The sequence below is a fragment of the Pristiophorus japonicus genome, chromosome 18 (genome assembly GCF_044704955.1).
Source record: "Pristiophorus japonicus isolate sPriJap1 chromosome 18, sPriJap1.hap1, whole genome shotgun sequence".
Lineage (NCBI taxonomy): Eukaryota > Metazoa > Chordata > Chondrichthyes > Pristiophoridae > Pristiophorus > Pristiophorus japonicus.
Window position 1 is genome coordinate 109,693,090 of NC_091994.1, and position 13,370 is coordinate 109,706,459.

The following is a 13,370-nucleotide window of genomic DNA, read 5'->3' on the forward strand; positions in this document are numbered from 1 at the left end:
GAAGTCCAGAACCAGGGGTCACAGTCTAAAGATAAGGGGTAAGCCATTTAGGACCGAGATGAGGAGAAACTTCTTCACTCAGAGAATTGTGAACCTGTGGAATTCTCTACCACAGAAAGTTGTTGAGGCCAGTTTGTTAGATATTTTCAAAAGGGAATTAGATGTGGCCCTTACGGCTAAAGCGATCAAGGGGCATGGAGAGAAAGCAGGAATGGGGTACTGAAGTTGCATGATCAGCCATGATCATATTGAATGGCGGTGCAGGCTCGAAGGGCCGAATGGCCTGCTCCTGCACCTATTTTCTATGTTTCTATGTTTACTGTTCAAAGAATAGGCCAAAAGGAAATGAAAATTCTACTTGTTTATTTTCAGGCAACCTCAGCTCTCAACGGGTTAAACAGCTCCAGCGCTCAAAATATATCAATAAATAAAAAGCCTGTTGCGTTCCTTGGGAGGGAAGACAGCAGTATTCATATTTCTCGTGTGCCGGTGACAGCTGACTGCTGGAATTTCTTCTAATTGATTGGAAATGGTCTAAACGTTCTAATATAGCTGACACACAAACAGTGATTCTCCAAATGTAACCGTCATATTGCAGTCGAGTGTTTTCAACCCACAACGCAAATACTGTTAACTTATCCATCAAGGCTTCTTGACGTAACACGACTTGGGTTGCTCCCACTGGAATGGCTCAAACTCTTGCTGGTGGAATGTTCCAGAAGCTACTGTTGCACGGCAACCAAATGCATTATTCACGCTGATGTTTCTTATTTTATTTCCCCGAGTGCCTTCATTATACGTGCCACAGATATGAGCAGCGAGCGACTGGCTTGTGGCAGATTCCAGCTCGTGACCGCTGATTAAACACCATACCTGGGTAGAAAATGTTGGCGATCCAGAACGGTATCAAGAAAACGATGAAAACTGTTTTTAAAACAAAAAAAAAAGAATCAATCAGTGGACTTTTTTCAGCACAGTAAAACTCGCAAACCATCGTCACCGATCACACACTGTGCTAAAGACAACCACTACTGTTACAACATTGTGATTGGTAGGTGGACAATAGGTCAGTATATGATGAGTACATGATGATAAGGAGCGCGCGGCAAACCAGCCCCACTGACCCCCTTCCCTTGACGAGTGTCTGTCCCACCTGTAACAGGGTCTGTGGCTCTCGTGTCGGACTTGTTCAGCCATCAAAAAACTCACTTTGGGTGTGGAAGCAAGTTCTCCTCGATTCCGAGGGACTGCCTATGATGAGTATATGAGGAATATGAGGTGCGGCGAATGTTTGTGGTGGAGGAGCGGCGAGAGATCGTGGCGGAGGTGCGGCGAATGCGGGTACGGGGCCCAGAAGAGGCGAGGGCCCAGGGGCAGCACGGGCCCAGCCCACACTGCGATATGTGCGCGTGCTTGGTCCGTGCAGCAGAGCAGGTCTTCAGTCGTCCTGGTTAACCTTTGCCACTGGATAAAGGCCAAGCTCTGTCAAGCCCGTGTGGTGGCTGGTGTGCAATGGTCACCACACGTTAAAAAAATCCACGCACAGGCATCTTCCACCCCCTCAACTGGAGGAGTTCAGGAGTGGAACTTCGGGTCCTTCATTGAAATATCTGTGCATCCATGTGGAAGCAAGTCATCCTCGTTCGAGGGATCGGCAGTGATGATGCTAAGGAACCGAGAAAGTTTCCCGCGTGGCCTCAGTTGTTCATTTCCCACGTGCCTTGGCTGCAACCCCAGAGGTTATCGGGGGGGAAAGAGCTTGGGGGCAGATAGCTCTTTCACAAAGCCGGCACATTTCAGAATGGCCTCCTTTTGTGCTGTAAGATTCTATGATAGCCAACAGCCATCAAGCAAGTTTTATGTTTTTTATTCATTCACGGGATGTGGGCGTCGCTGGCAATGCCGGCATTTATTGCCCGTCCCTAATTGCCCTCGAGAAGGTGGTGGTGAGCCGCAGTTTGTTACAACTGAGTGGCTCGCTAGGCCGTATGGCCTACTCTAGCTCCTAATTCTTCCGTTCTCATGTAAAACGATCAGTCATTGAAACTGTGGAACTCCCTGCCCCTCCATCTTCCCTTCCACGAGCAACAGAGATACCATTACAACTCAGTTTTGTCTGCTATTCTACTCTTATAACTTTGGTGATGTCCAGCACTATGGACCATGGTCCTATTCACCAGACTGATTCCCGGGATGGCGGGACTGACATATCAAGAAAGACTGGATCAACTGGGCTTGTATTCACTGGAGTTCAGAAGAATGAGAGGGGATCTCATAGAAACGTTTAAAATTCTGACGAGTTTAGAGAGGTTAGATGCAGGAAGAATGTTCCCAATGTTGGGGAAGTCCAGAACCAGGGGTCACGTCTAAGGATAAGGGGTAAGCCATTTAGGACCGAGATGAGGAGAAACTTCTTCAACCAGAGAGTGGTGAACCTGTGGAATTCTCTTCCACAGGAAATTGTTGAGGCCAATTCACTAAATATATTCAAAAAGGAGTTAGATGTGGACCTTACTACTAGGGGGATCAAGGGGTATGGTGAGAAAGCAGGAATGGGGTACTGAAGTTGTATGTTCAGCCATGAACTCATTAAATGGCGGTGCAGGCTCGAAGGGCCGAATGGCCTACTCCTGCACCTATTTTCTATGTTTCTATGTTTCATCTACATTCCATAATAATGACACAGTACATACCTGTTGCAAGCACGCTCAATACAGACAGCACAAGGGACAGGTAATACAGCTCTGGAGTTGTGTTTGCCTAACAAGATAAACAAAAAAAAATCCATTTGGTGTTAACACTTAAAATCAAAGTAACTGCATTTTCACAATCAAAATTTACTGTTTCCTGTATATTCAGGTTCCTCCCAGTGTTGCACAGCATGTAATGATATCTTTCCAGACTGTAATTTTATGACCAATTTCCCCTCTCATTCTCCTGATGGCATTGAGTCTCACTGGGGCATAGTTCCATGGACACTGACAACCATCCATCACTTCGCCCGACCGGCTGTTTTTCACATGTCATAAGAAATAGGAGCAGGAGTAGGCCATACAGCCCCTCGAGCCTGCTCCGCCATTTAATACGATCATGGCTGATTCGATCATGGACTCAGGTCCACTTCCCTGCCCGCTCCCCATAATCCCTTATCCCCTTAACGATTAAGAAACTGTCTAACTCTTGAGTAAAATTTATTCAATGACTCAGCTTTTACAGCTCTCTGAGGCAGTGGATTCCACAGATTTACAACCCTCTCAGAGAAGTTTATACATCACAGCAGAGCCTAATCCTGCCCTTGCGTGACTCACGTCCATATACACGTGCTTTCCGACAGCGCTCACCCGATGGGCGATCAGGGTTGGGACGTCTGGTCGACTTCTCCTTCCGAACTGGGGCTACTTACTGACTGCAGCACCAGTGAGATCAGCACATCTTGTGGTCTGCATCTCTCTCCATATCATGGGGTACTGCCTTTTCCTGCCAGGTTATTAAAGGAGCAACTCCCCCATGTTTGGAAAAGTTAGGCCAGAGTTTCCGGGGTACGGTAGCACAGTGGTTATGTCACAGGACCAGTAATCCAGAGGCCTGGACTAATGATCCAGAGACACGAGTTCAAATCCCACCACGGCAGCTGGGGAATTTAAATTCAGTTAATTAAATAAATCGGGACTAAAAAAGCTAGTGTCAGTAATGGTGACCGCAACACTACCGGATTGCCGTAAAAGCCCACCTGGTTCACTAATGTCCTTTAGGGAAGGGAATCTGCCGCCTCTGGCCGATATGTGACTATTAACTGTTCCCTGAACTGGCCCAGCGAGACAGTTGTACCAAACCGCTACGGCAAAGTCAGCACTGTTGGGAGTACCTTCACCACACGGACTGCAGCGGTTCAAGAAGGTGGCTCACCACCTCCTTCTCGGAGTCGATTGGAGACGGGCAATAAATGCCGGCCTTGCCAGCGATGCCCACATCCCGTGAATGAATAATTTTGTTTTTAAACTGAATACAGCACCTGACATTGTAATCATGACATAAATCATGCAACAGATGATCAAGAAAAACTTACACACTGAGGGGCACTAACGGTGAAGGCAGTAGTTAAGATTCCCTGTCCAAATGATCCGACTCCATATACATGGAAAGTCACTCGCACCTCACGAGGGATTGGGTCCATCAAGGTCAAAAGGACGGTAAATCCTGAAGAAGTTTCACTAGAGTTAGATCAATTCGCCCACTTACTCACAAATGATTCGAGCAACATTATCATTTGTTTTATTATTTTCATTTGACACAGCTCGGATTTAACTCCTACACTGCTGGTGTTGCTAAAAAATCTGTTTAATCACAATGATTTTACAGTAGGAACAGGCCATTCAGCCGAACTGGTCTTTTCCTCTAAATCTGCCCTCTTGAGCATCCCTGATTTATAATCACTCCACCATCGGTGGCCGTGCCTTCTGTTGTCTTGGCCCCAAGCTCTGGAACTCCCTCCCTAAACCTCTCCGCCTCTCTACCTCTCTTTCCTCCTTCAAGACGCTCCTTAAAACCTTTTGGTCACCTGGGCTAATTTCTACTGATGCGGCTCAATGTCAAATTTTTGTCGCGTAACACTCCTGTGAAGCGCCTTGGGATGTTTCACTACGTTAAAGGCGCTATATAAATACAGGTTGTTGTTGTTTTATGGGTAACTAACAACATTGTCCGCACTGCAATGAACAAACATCACTTAACAGAGTGCTGTAGATATTTACAGCACCGAAGGAGGCCATGCACTCCATGCAATTCTGTCTCGGCTCTTTGCCCGAATCTAAAGCTAATCCCCACTGCCCCACAGTCTCTATCTCCCTCGGCCTCAAGTATGTGTCCTTAAACGATGCAGTGAGCTTTACCTCACCTACTCCCCTTCCTTGCTTCAACAAAACGTTTACCTAAAGCTCTCTCCTCACTCTCGGTGACCATTTTAAATCGATGACGCCATGTCACTGATGCCCCAAACAGAGGAAACACTCTTTCCCTACTCGCTCTCCCAAAACCCTTCATTAAGTTAACAACCTACACTCGGTCTTCTCTCAGCCTGCTCTGTTTCGGTGAAAATAATATCAGTATCTCAAGTCGGTCATCTTAATTATGGTTTCCCATTCCTGGCACTGCCTTGGTGAATTTACGCCGTAAACTCACTGACTTTATTATCAGTTCTGTGGTGGGAAGCCCAATACGGCACACACAACTTCAACTGGAGCCCTGCTACCTTGGATAAATTTACTACATAGGACATACGGCATTGAAACAGGCCATTTGGCCCAACCAGTCCATGCCGGCGTTTATGCTCCACTCGAGCCTCCTCCCGTCTTTCCTCATCTAAATCTATCAGCATAACCCTCTATTCCCTTCTCCCCCATATGCTTATCGAGCCTCCCCTTAAATGCATCGATACTATTCGCCTCAGCCACTCTCTGTGGTAGTGAGTTCCACATTCTCACCACTCTCTGGGTTATAAAACCCCAAAATGTTAATTTTATCTCAAATGATGGCTGCTAAGAGAGAAAAATACTCTAGTGCTTCTTATCTGTCATGACTTGTAAAATCAGCACTGAATGAGAGTCATGGCTGGCTGCCTCTTACCAGTCATAAGGAAAGTGAAGATGATAAAACTGGTCAGGTTGTTGAGGAGAGGCTGGTCACAGTATCGGGCTGACCTTGGTCTGAAAGATAAACCACAAACAAGAATCCAGTTTAAGAACTTGGGACTAGACTTTCCACTAGGTGGCTAAGGCCCAAAATAATGGGCCACGTTCCAGCGATGTGGGACGACTCGGCCTTGCTGATCGCCGGCACAAAGCCCATTTTTTTTGGCGATTTTCCACTCGGCCTTACCCCGGCGATGTCAAATGGGAGATGTGATTTTTCGGCAATCTCACGATCGGCCACTGAAAACAGAAGTAAAAAAAAAAAGCTTCTCTAGCAACGCTATTCTGCGCATGTGTGGGATTTGTTTTGTGGTTGAGCTTCTTTGCTGCGTTTTGAGAGGTCAGGAGTCATCACACATGCTCAGAAGCACAGGAAGGGTCAGAGAGAGGAAGAGCTTTTTGTGGATGGTGGAAGTGATTTGTGAATTCTGATTGAAAAATAATTATTTTGAAAAAAAAATCCTTATTATTTGAACATAAAATACTTATAATTTTTTTTTGTAGAATATTGAAATATAATAGCTAAAACAAAGAATGGGGGGAGATAGTGAGAGGAAAAGGGTTAGCGAGGAGGCCAACGAGGCCCTCATGAATATTGTCAGTGGCAGGTGGGATAACTTGACACGGGGTGGGCATGGGAAACCTCCACCCCATGCGTATCGGAAAATATGAGCCGAGATTGCCGATGTAGTAACCTCGGCCTCTAATGAAGTACGTAAACCTGACCAGTGCAGGAAAAGGTGGAACAGCTTGTTGGAAGCAGCCAGAGTAAGTTGCATTTTATATTTTAAATTTTACAATATGTAATATTTAAATAATGCATGCAAATTGTAATTGGAATCTTGAATGTCATTTTGTTATAGTATTAATTAATTAATTAAATTATGAATTAATTTATGCATCCTAACTCTAAGTTGAATTTTATATCATGAAATATTGTTCATATGCAATGCAAGGCAAATTTCTAAACTAACATTTAAATCTGTCATTCTTAAATGTTTATTACCAAGTCCATTAACTTATGCCATGCCATGTTATATTATCATTTACAGAAGAATATATCTATCAGTCCTGCCGAGCAGAGGAGGACGGGCGGCAGCTCTGCTCTGGTGCAGACACTATCTGAATACGAGGAGCTTGCGGTTGCCTTAGTGGGGCCTGACAGCTGTTCGGTCACGACCCGTGGTGTGGCCGAACCCACCCTTGAGTCTCGTGAGTAATGTGAACTGTGCAATGTGTCAAACATTATTAAAGTCATCTCAAAAATATATCTTAGTTACGCATGTAATGTCCTGCAATTACAATGCAATATGATATATACTTTTAATGTACGAATTTACGAATGATGTCATGGCAGCCCTGGTGAACCCTTGTGCATATGGGGTATTGAAAAGTATTCTTATGTTATGGGTTAGTGAAAAATTGATATGTATTGATATGTATGTTTACTAATAATGAGCACCGTTAATGTCCTAATAAGTTGTTTTGAAATGTCATTCGTCTTTTTAAGGTCAGTGTCGTTAGAGTCAATGGACTCATCCACTACTGCTGCCTCGCAGGAGGAAGAGGAGGAACAGCTGCCAACTGTGGTGCAAGAGGAGGAGGAGGAGGACAAAATTATTTTTGTCGAGGTGGGGTGAGGAACAACCTGTGGCCATCTCTATTGAGATGGATGAGGCATCGAGGCCAAGGCGCAAAATGTTGCAAACGCCGACCCCACGGAGGTCAGGTCAGCGGGGTGAGCAATTGGCTAGCAGAAAGGGTCAGACAGAGCGCTCGATATCCCCGTGCAGGGAGACGGTCGCAATCTTATCCAGGGTTTCGCGGGTTTCTCCGCAAACTGCAACCAGTTCTCCACGAACTGGAGCCAGTTTCCAGCAACCTGGAGCGAGTTCAGCACGAACTTCTCCAACTGGTCTTCCGTGCAAACCCAGACAGCACGGGAGACATTGGAGGCCAATCGTCAGCAGACCGCCGCAACCAATGCCCTTCGGCATGCGTTGCTGGCTTGGCTGCACACGGCGCTGCACCCCAAGGTGTCGTGTCAGCTCGCAGCGAGACCCCGAGCACGCAAGCGAGTACGGAGGACACAGTTCCTCCTGACTCGGAAGTGGAGCCTCAGGCTTCTGCTCCCACTCCGTCACCTCCACCACGGCAGGAAGCCTTGCCGTCCCACGCTGCACAACCCGTTCGTGTCGGTCTGCGTGGACCAAAACGGGCGGGTGGGGTGCGAACACGGGGTGGGACAGGACCTGGAGGGAAATGTGGCCGCAGGTAGCGCGGGGCGGGGGTGGGGGGGGGGGGCGGTGTCTTTCATTGTTAAATTGTTTTTTGTTGTTTGAAAATTGTTAACGTTTTGTTAAAGATTGATTGGGATTTGGGGGAAGGGTGGGTTCGGCCGGGGCGAGTGGGGGGGGGGTGGTGAAGGGAAGATGGTGTTAAATAGTTTTTTTTTAAATTAATTCGTTAGTTGTCTTTGTTCATTAAAAAAAATCTTTAATTCAACAAATTTTGTGCCTTCTCTCTTAGTTACATTAGTTAACAAATTTACAGTTGTTCATCATTATTTGTTTAGTCTTTTATTATAGCAGTGCTTTACTTAAACTTTACTTAAAGTAAGCATTAATGCCGATGATAGGCCAGTGTAGGCAAGACAACAAGGAAACCCCACGCAAATGAAACTTCTGATTAACTCTAACTGGAAATGAACATTTGAATATCCACAATGATAGTTCATGCAAAGCGTTCATTAATGAGCTGCTGATGCAACAGCTTAGCGGCCGTGTAACTGCCACTGGCTGCTGGTCTTCGGGAGGAGGGTGGTATCGGTGCTAGACCACCAGGCTGACTGCGCTCCCCTCGGTCCTCGCCTGCGTCCTCTTCCACCTCTTCCTCCTCTTCATCCTCGCGAGCCGGCTCTTCTGTCTCCCCTCCTTCTGGAGGTGGACCTGCAGCCCGATCCGGCATTACTTGTCCTCTCCTTACAGCTAGGTTATGCAGCATGCAACACACCACAATAAACTCAGGGTGGTACTGTAGGCTGCCTCCAGAATGATCCAGGCATCTGAAGCGCTGCTTTAGAACTCCAATTGCCTTTTCAACGATGTTGCGTGTCGCTATGTGACTTTCATTGTAACGTTTCTGTGCTTCAGTGACGGGATTACGCAGAGGGGTCATGAGCCAACTGGCAAAGCCATAGCCTTTATCCCGTGACCTCTGGCTGATTGACAAACAGGTCAGGGATAGCACTCTCACGTAGGATGTGCGCATCATGGATGCTGCCAGGAAATAGAGCATTTACTGTCAGAATTTACTGGTCGACAACAAGCTGCACATTTAGGGAGTGGAACCCCTTTCTGTTACGAAACACCTCTGTGTTCTTTAAGGGTGCTTTCAGGGCAATGTGCGTGCAGTCTATTGCTCCCTGTACCTTGGGGAAGTGTGATATCCTGTAGAAGCCCAAAGCCCCCTCGGTCTGTGCCTCCCTGGTCATTGGGAAGCTTATGAAGTCCATCCTGCAAGCGTAAAGGGCTTCAGTCACCTGTCGAATGCAGCAGTGTGTAGCGTGCTGAGAGATATGGCAGATGTCGCCAGCTGAAGCCTGAAAAGATCCCGATGCGTAGAAGGCTAGGGCAGCAGTAACCTTCACCTCAACGGACAGTGCGGTTCTGATGGTGCTGGGAGGCTGCAGATCACCCTTGACGAGTTGGCATATCTCATCGATGACCTCCTTCCGGAATCGCAGCCTCCTAGGGCAAGCGTTCTCAGACAAGTTCAGGTAAGATTGCTTTTCCAAGTACCTTCGTTGGCTGTACGGTCTCCTCCTCTGTCTTCGTCTCCGTCTACGTGTTACTGTGCCATCTCTTCGATTGATCCTTTCAGTAACCAGTATGTGAACAGTTACAATTAATGGCAGGGAAAGCATGGGCCCCATCACTATCGATAATTACTTTCACTAAATTAAAATAATCTCCCTACTCTCTAATCACTGAACTCGGTACTCTCTACGCTGTATACCAGTCAGTCTAATAGGCCCCAACAATATCAATAAATAATTTCACTATATAAAAGCACTTTTCAAAAATAAAATGCCTATACAATACCTCATATATTATATGTATCCTGATCTAATATTCTGAGTAGAATTATCTTAAAATAACTCACAACTATTTAGTTTTTGTTGCCTCCACCCTTCTTCCGATCTTCAAAATGGCGTCTGTAGTGCCCATTTCCTTCTGTTAAGCCCAGTAAAAGTAACTATTTCTCAGCGATCTTTTGGGCCTTGCATCAGCCCAGCGAAGTGCATGCCTTGTGTGGGCGATCATTTCGGCGATGTGAGTGGAAATTTGGGCACCTGTTTTTCCCGGCGATGTTTTGGGCCTAGTTTCCACTTTTACATCAAAATGACCGCTTTGCGGAGCACCTCGGTTCAGTCCGCAAGTGTGACCCCGAGCTTCCGGTCGCCTGTCACTTTAATTCCCCGCTCCACTCCCTCTCTGACCTCTCCGTCCTCGGCCCTCCTGCACTGTTCCAACGGAGCTCAACGCAAGCTCGAGGAACAGCAGCTCATCTTTCGATTGGGCACTTTACAGCCTCCCGGACTCAATATCGAGTTCAACAATTTCAGAGCCTATCCGCTGCCAATCTTTGGCTCCCTTCTCCTGCCCTCCACCCTCGCACAGACCTTCCCTTTTGTTCTTCCCCTCCCCCTTTCAGTGCACGCTAAGAATCCGTTCTTTTCGAACACACTCCAGTTCTGACGAAGGGTCATCGACCCGAAACGTTAACTCTGCTTCCTCTCTCCACAGATGCTGCCTGACCCACCGAGATTTCCAGCATTTTCTGTTTTTATTCCAGATTCCGCAGTGTTTTGCTTTTGTAAGAGTCTCAGGGTGCTGTCCACAGAATAGCTTATCCATACCTTGGAACAATGACAATTAAATCGAATGTACAACCCAGAAACAGGCCATTCGGCTCTACTGGTCCATGCCAGCGTTTATGCTCCCAATCAGCCTCCTCCCACCCTGGTGAATATTCTTCTATTCCCTCCTCCCTCGTGTGTTTATCGAGCTTTCCCTTAAATGCATCGATACTATTCGCCTCAACCACTCCCTGTGGCAGCGAGTTCCACATTCTCACCGCTCTCTGGGTAAAGGGTTGAGGAGGTTGGGCCTCTACTCATTGGAATTCAGAAGAATGAGAGGCGATCTTATTGAAACGTATAAGATTATGAGGGGGCTCGACAAGGTGGATGCAGAGAGGATGTTTCCACTGATGGGGGAGACTAGAACTAGAGGGCACGATCTTAGAATAAGGGGCCGCCCATTTAAAACTGAGATGAGGAGGAATTTCTTCTCTCTGAGGGTTGTAAATCTGTGGAATTCGCTGTCCCAGAGAGCTGTGGAAGCTGGGTTATTAAATACATTTAATACAGAAATAGACAGTTTCTTAAACGATAAGGGAATAAAGGGTTATGGGGAGCGGGCAGGGAAGTGGAGCTGAGTCCATGATCGGATCAGCCATGATCGTATTAAATGGTGAGCAGGCTCGAGGGGCCGTATGGCCGACTCCTGCTCCTATTTCTTACGTTCTTATGTTAAAGAAGTTTCTCCTGAATTCCCTATTGGATTTATCTTATATTTATGATTCCTAGTTTTAGACTCCCTAACATGTGGAAACACCTTCTCTATGTCTGCCCTATCGAACGCCTTCAGACGTTTAAAGACATCTGTTAGGTCATTCCTCAGCCGTCAAACTGGGACAGGGTCTGTAATGCAGCAATAAAAGTGCTGTTAACGACATTTTTCTCCCCATTAACCTCCAGTTCTGAAGGAAGCAGATTTCAGTGGCAGGCACTGTGGCAAAACTCCAGCACCTCCTCCAAATGCTCGATCTTCACAGGCAAGCCTACATAGTGTGTTTTATCAGAATACTGAACCACCATCTCGGGTGCAGCTGAGCTTAAACTGTCTTCACCTGGAAACAATAGCACACGTTTCCAGGGGGTAGCGGGGAGTGGTCACAGCCCAATGATCAAGGGCTGGGAACCCAGCCAAATGTTCCCCTCCCTGGCCCAACGAGCTCAGGATACTGCCAAGAGGAAAGCTATGGGTGGGTTGCCTTGCACTGTCATTCTGAAATCTGTTCACTCATCTACTTTGAGCTGACTAGTGTTCAATTCAAACAAAATTAAAGTTCTGTATTTCATGTTGAACCTCCCTTATCCAGAGCTCCCTTATCCAGAACCACCCCTCGTCCGGAAACATTCCCGGCCACCGGGTGGCGCATGCGCAGAACTCCGACGTGAACAAATTGAAGTCCTTCCTCGCTGCCGACTCCCGCAATCGCTGGACTGACCCCGCGATCCACCGCACCCCTCCCATCCCCCATGATCTCTCTGCCGCATTCCCAGCCCCAAGCCAGCCAGCCCCGATATCCCCTTGCTCAGTACCTGTACCATCCAATTTAACGTGACCATCCCTCGTCCGGAAAAATCCCTTATCCCACACAGGCCAGGTCCCGAGGGTTTCGGCTAAGGGAGGTTCAAGTTGTATAGTGTAAATAAAGAGAAATGATTCCCAGTGGCTGAAGGGTCGGTAACCAGAGGATAGGAACCACATTACAGGAAAGATGTGATTGCATTGGAAAGGGTGCAGAGGAGATTTACGAGGATGTTGCCGGGACTGGAAAATTTTAGCTGTGAGGAAAGATTGGATAGGCTGGGGTTGTTTTCTTTGGAACATAGGAGGCCGAGGGGAGACCTTATTGAGGTGTATAAAATTATGAGGGGCCTGGATAAAGTGGATAGGAAGGACCTGTTTCCCTTAGCAGAGGGGTCAACAACCAGGGAGCATAGATTTAAAATAATTGGGGGGAGGTTTAGAGGGGAAATGTCTTCACCCAGAGGGTGGTGGGGGTCTGGAATCCACTGCCTGAAAGGGTGGTAGAGGCAGAAACCCTCACTATATTTAAAAAGTACTTGGATGTGCACTTGGAAGTGCCGTAACCTGCATGGCTACGGACCCAGAGCTAGAAAGTGGGATTAGGCTGGATAGCTCTTGGTCGGTCGGCCGGCACGGACACGATGGGCCAAAATGACCTCTTTCCGTGCTGTAAATTTCTATGATGCTATGACACAGATTCAAGGTGATTGGCAAAAGAACCCATGGCGATGTAAGGAAACATTTTTCTTTACACAGCGATTTGTTGTAAGCTGGAATGCCCTGCCTAAAAGGGCGGTGGAAGCAGATTCAATAGTAACTTTCAAAAGGGAATTTGACAAATACTTAAAAAGGGGAAACATTTAGAGGGCTCTGGAAAAGAGCGAGGGATTGGGATTCATTGGATAGCTCTACAATGGGCCACATTGCCTCCTTCTGTGTGGTATCATTCGATAAGAACACAAGAATTAGGAGCAGGAGTCGGCCATACGGCCCCTCGAGCCTGCTCCACCATTCAGTGAGATCATGGCTGATCTTCTACCTCAACCCCACTTTCCGGCACTATATCCCTCGATTCCCTGAATATCCAATAATGGGGACAAAGTGACGCTTCTCCACCCAGTTGCTCTCCGTGTTGACCAGCTCAGCACAGGCCAGGATCAAACCTGGGATCAAAGAGGCCTGAACCACTCGCTATCCACCATTCTTGAACGAACCACCAGGTAGGGTCAAAAGCAGAATA

At 47.0% G+C, this 13,370-nt stretch overlaps 1 protein-coding gene across 2 annotated transcripts in view; it reads right to left on the minus strand.

The window, feature by feature from the left end:
* Window positions 1–343: 343 nt before the first annotated feature.
* LOC139228958 (uncharacterized) overlaps window positions 344–13,370 on the minus strand; it is a 38,489-nt gene continuing 25,462 nt past the window's right edge. For both annotated transcript variants that reach the window (XM_070860535.1, XM_070860536.1), the window contains 4 exons: window positions 5,623–5,702; window positions 4,067–4,197; window positions 2,694–2,760; window positions 344–924 (listed from right to left, as the gene is read on the minus strand). In XM_070860535.1, the coding sequence (XP_070716636.1) occupies window positions 794–924; window positions 2,694–2,760; window positions 4,067–4,197; window positions 5,623–5,702 (409 nt within the window). In that variant the 3' untranslated portion in view covers window positions 344–793. The remainder of the gene's footprint in view (window positions 925–2,693; window positions 2,761–4,066; window positions 4,198–5,622; window positions 5,703–13,370) is intronic.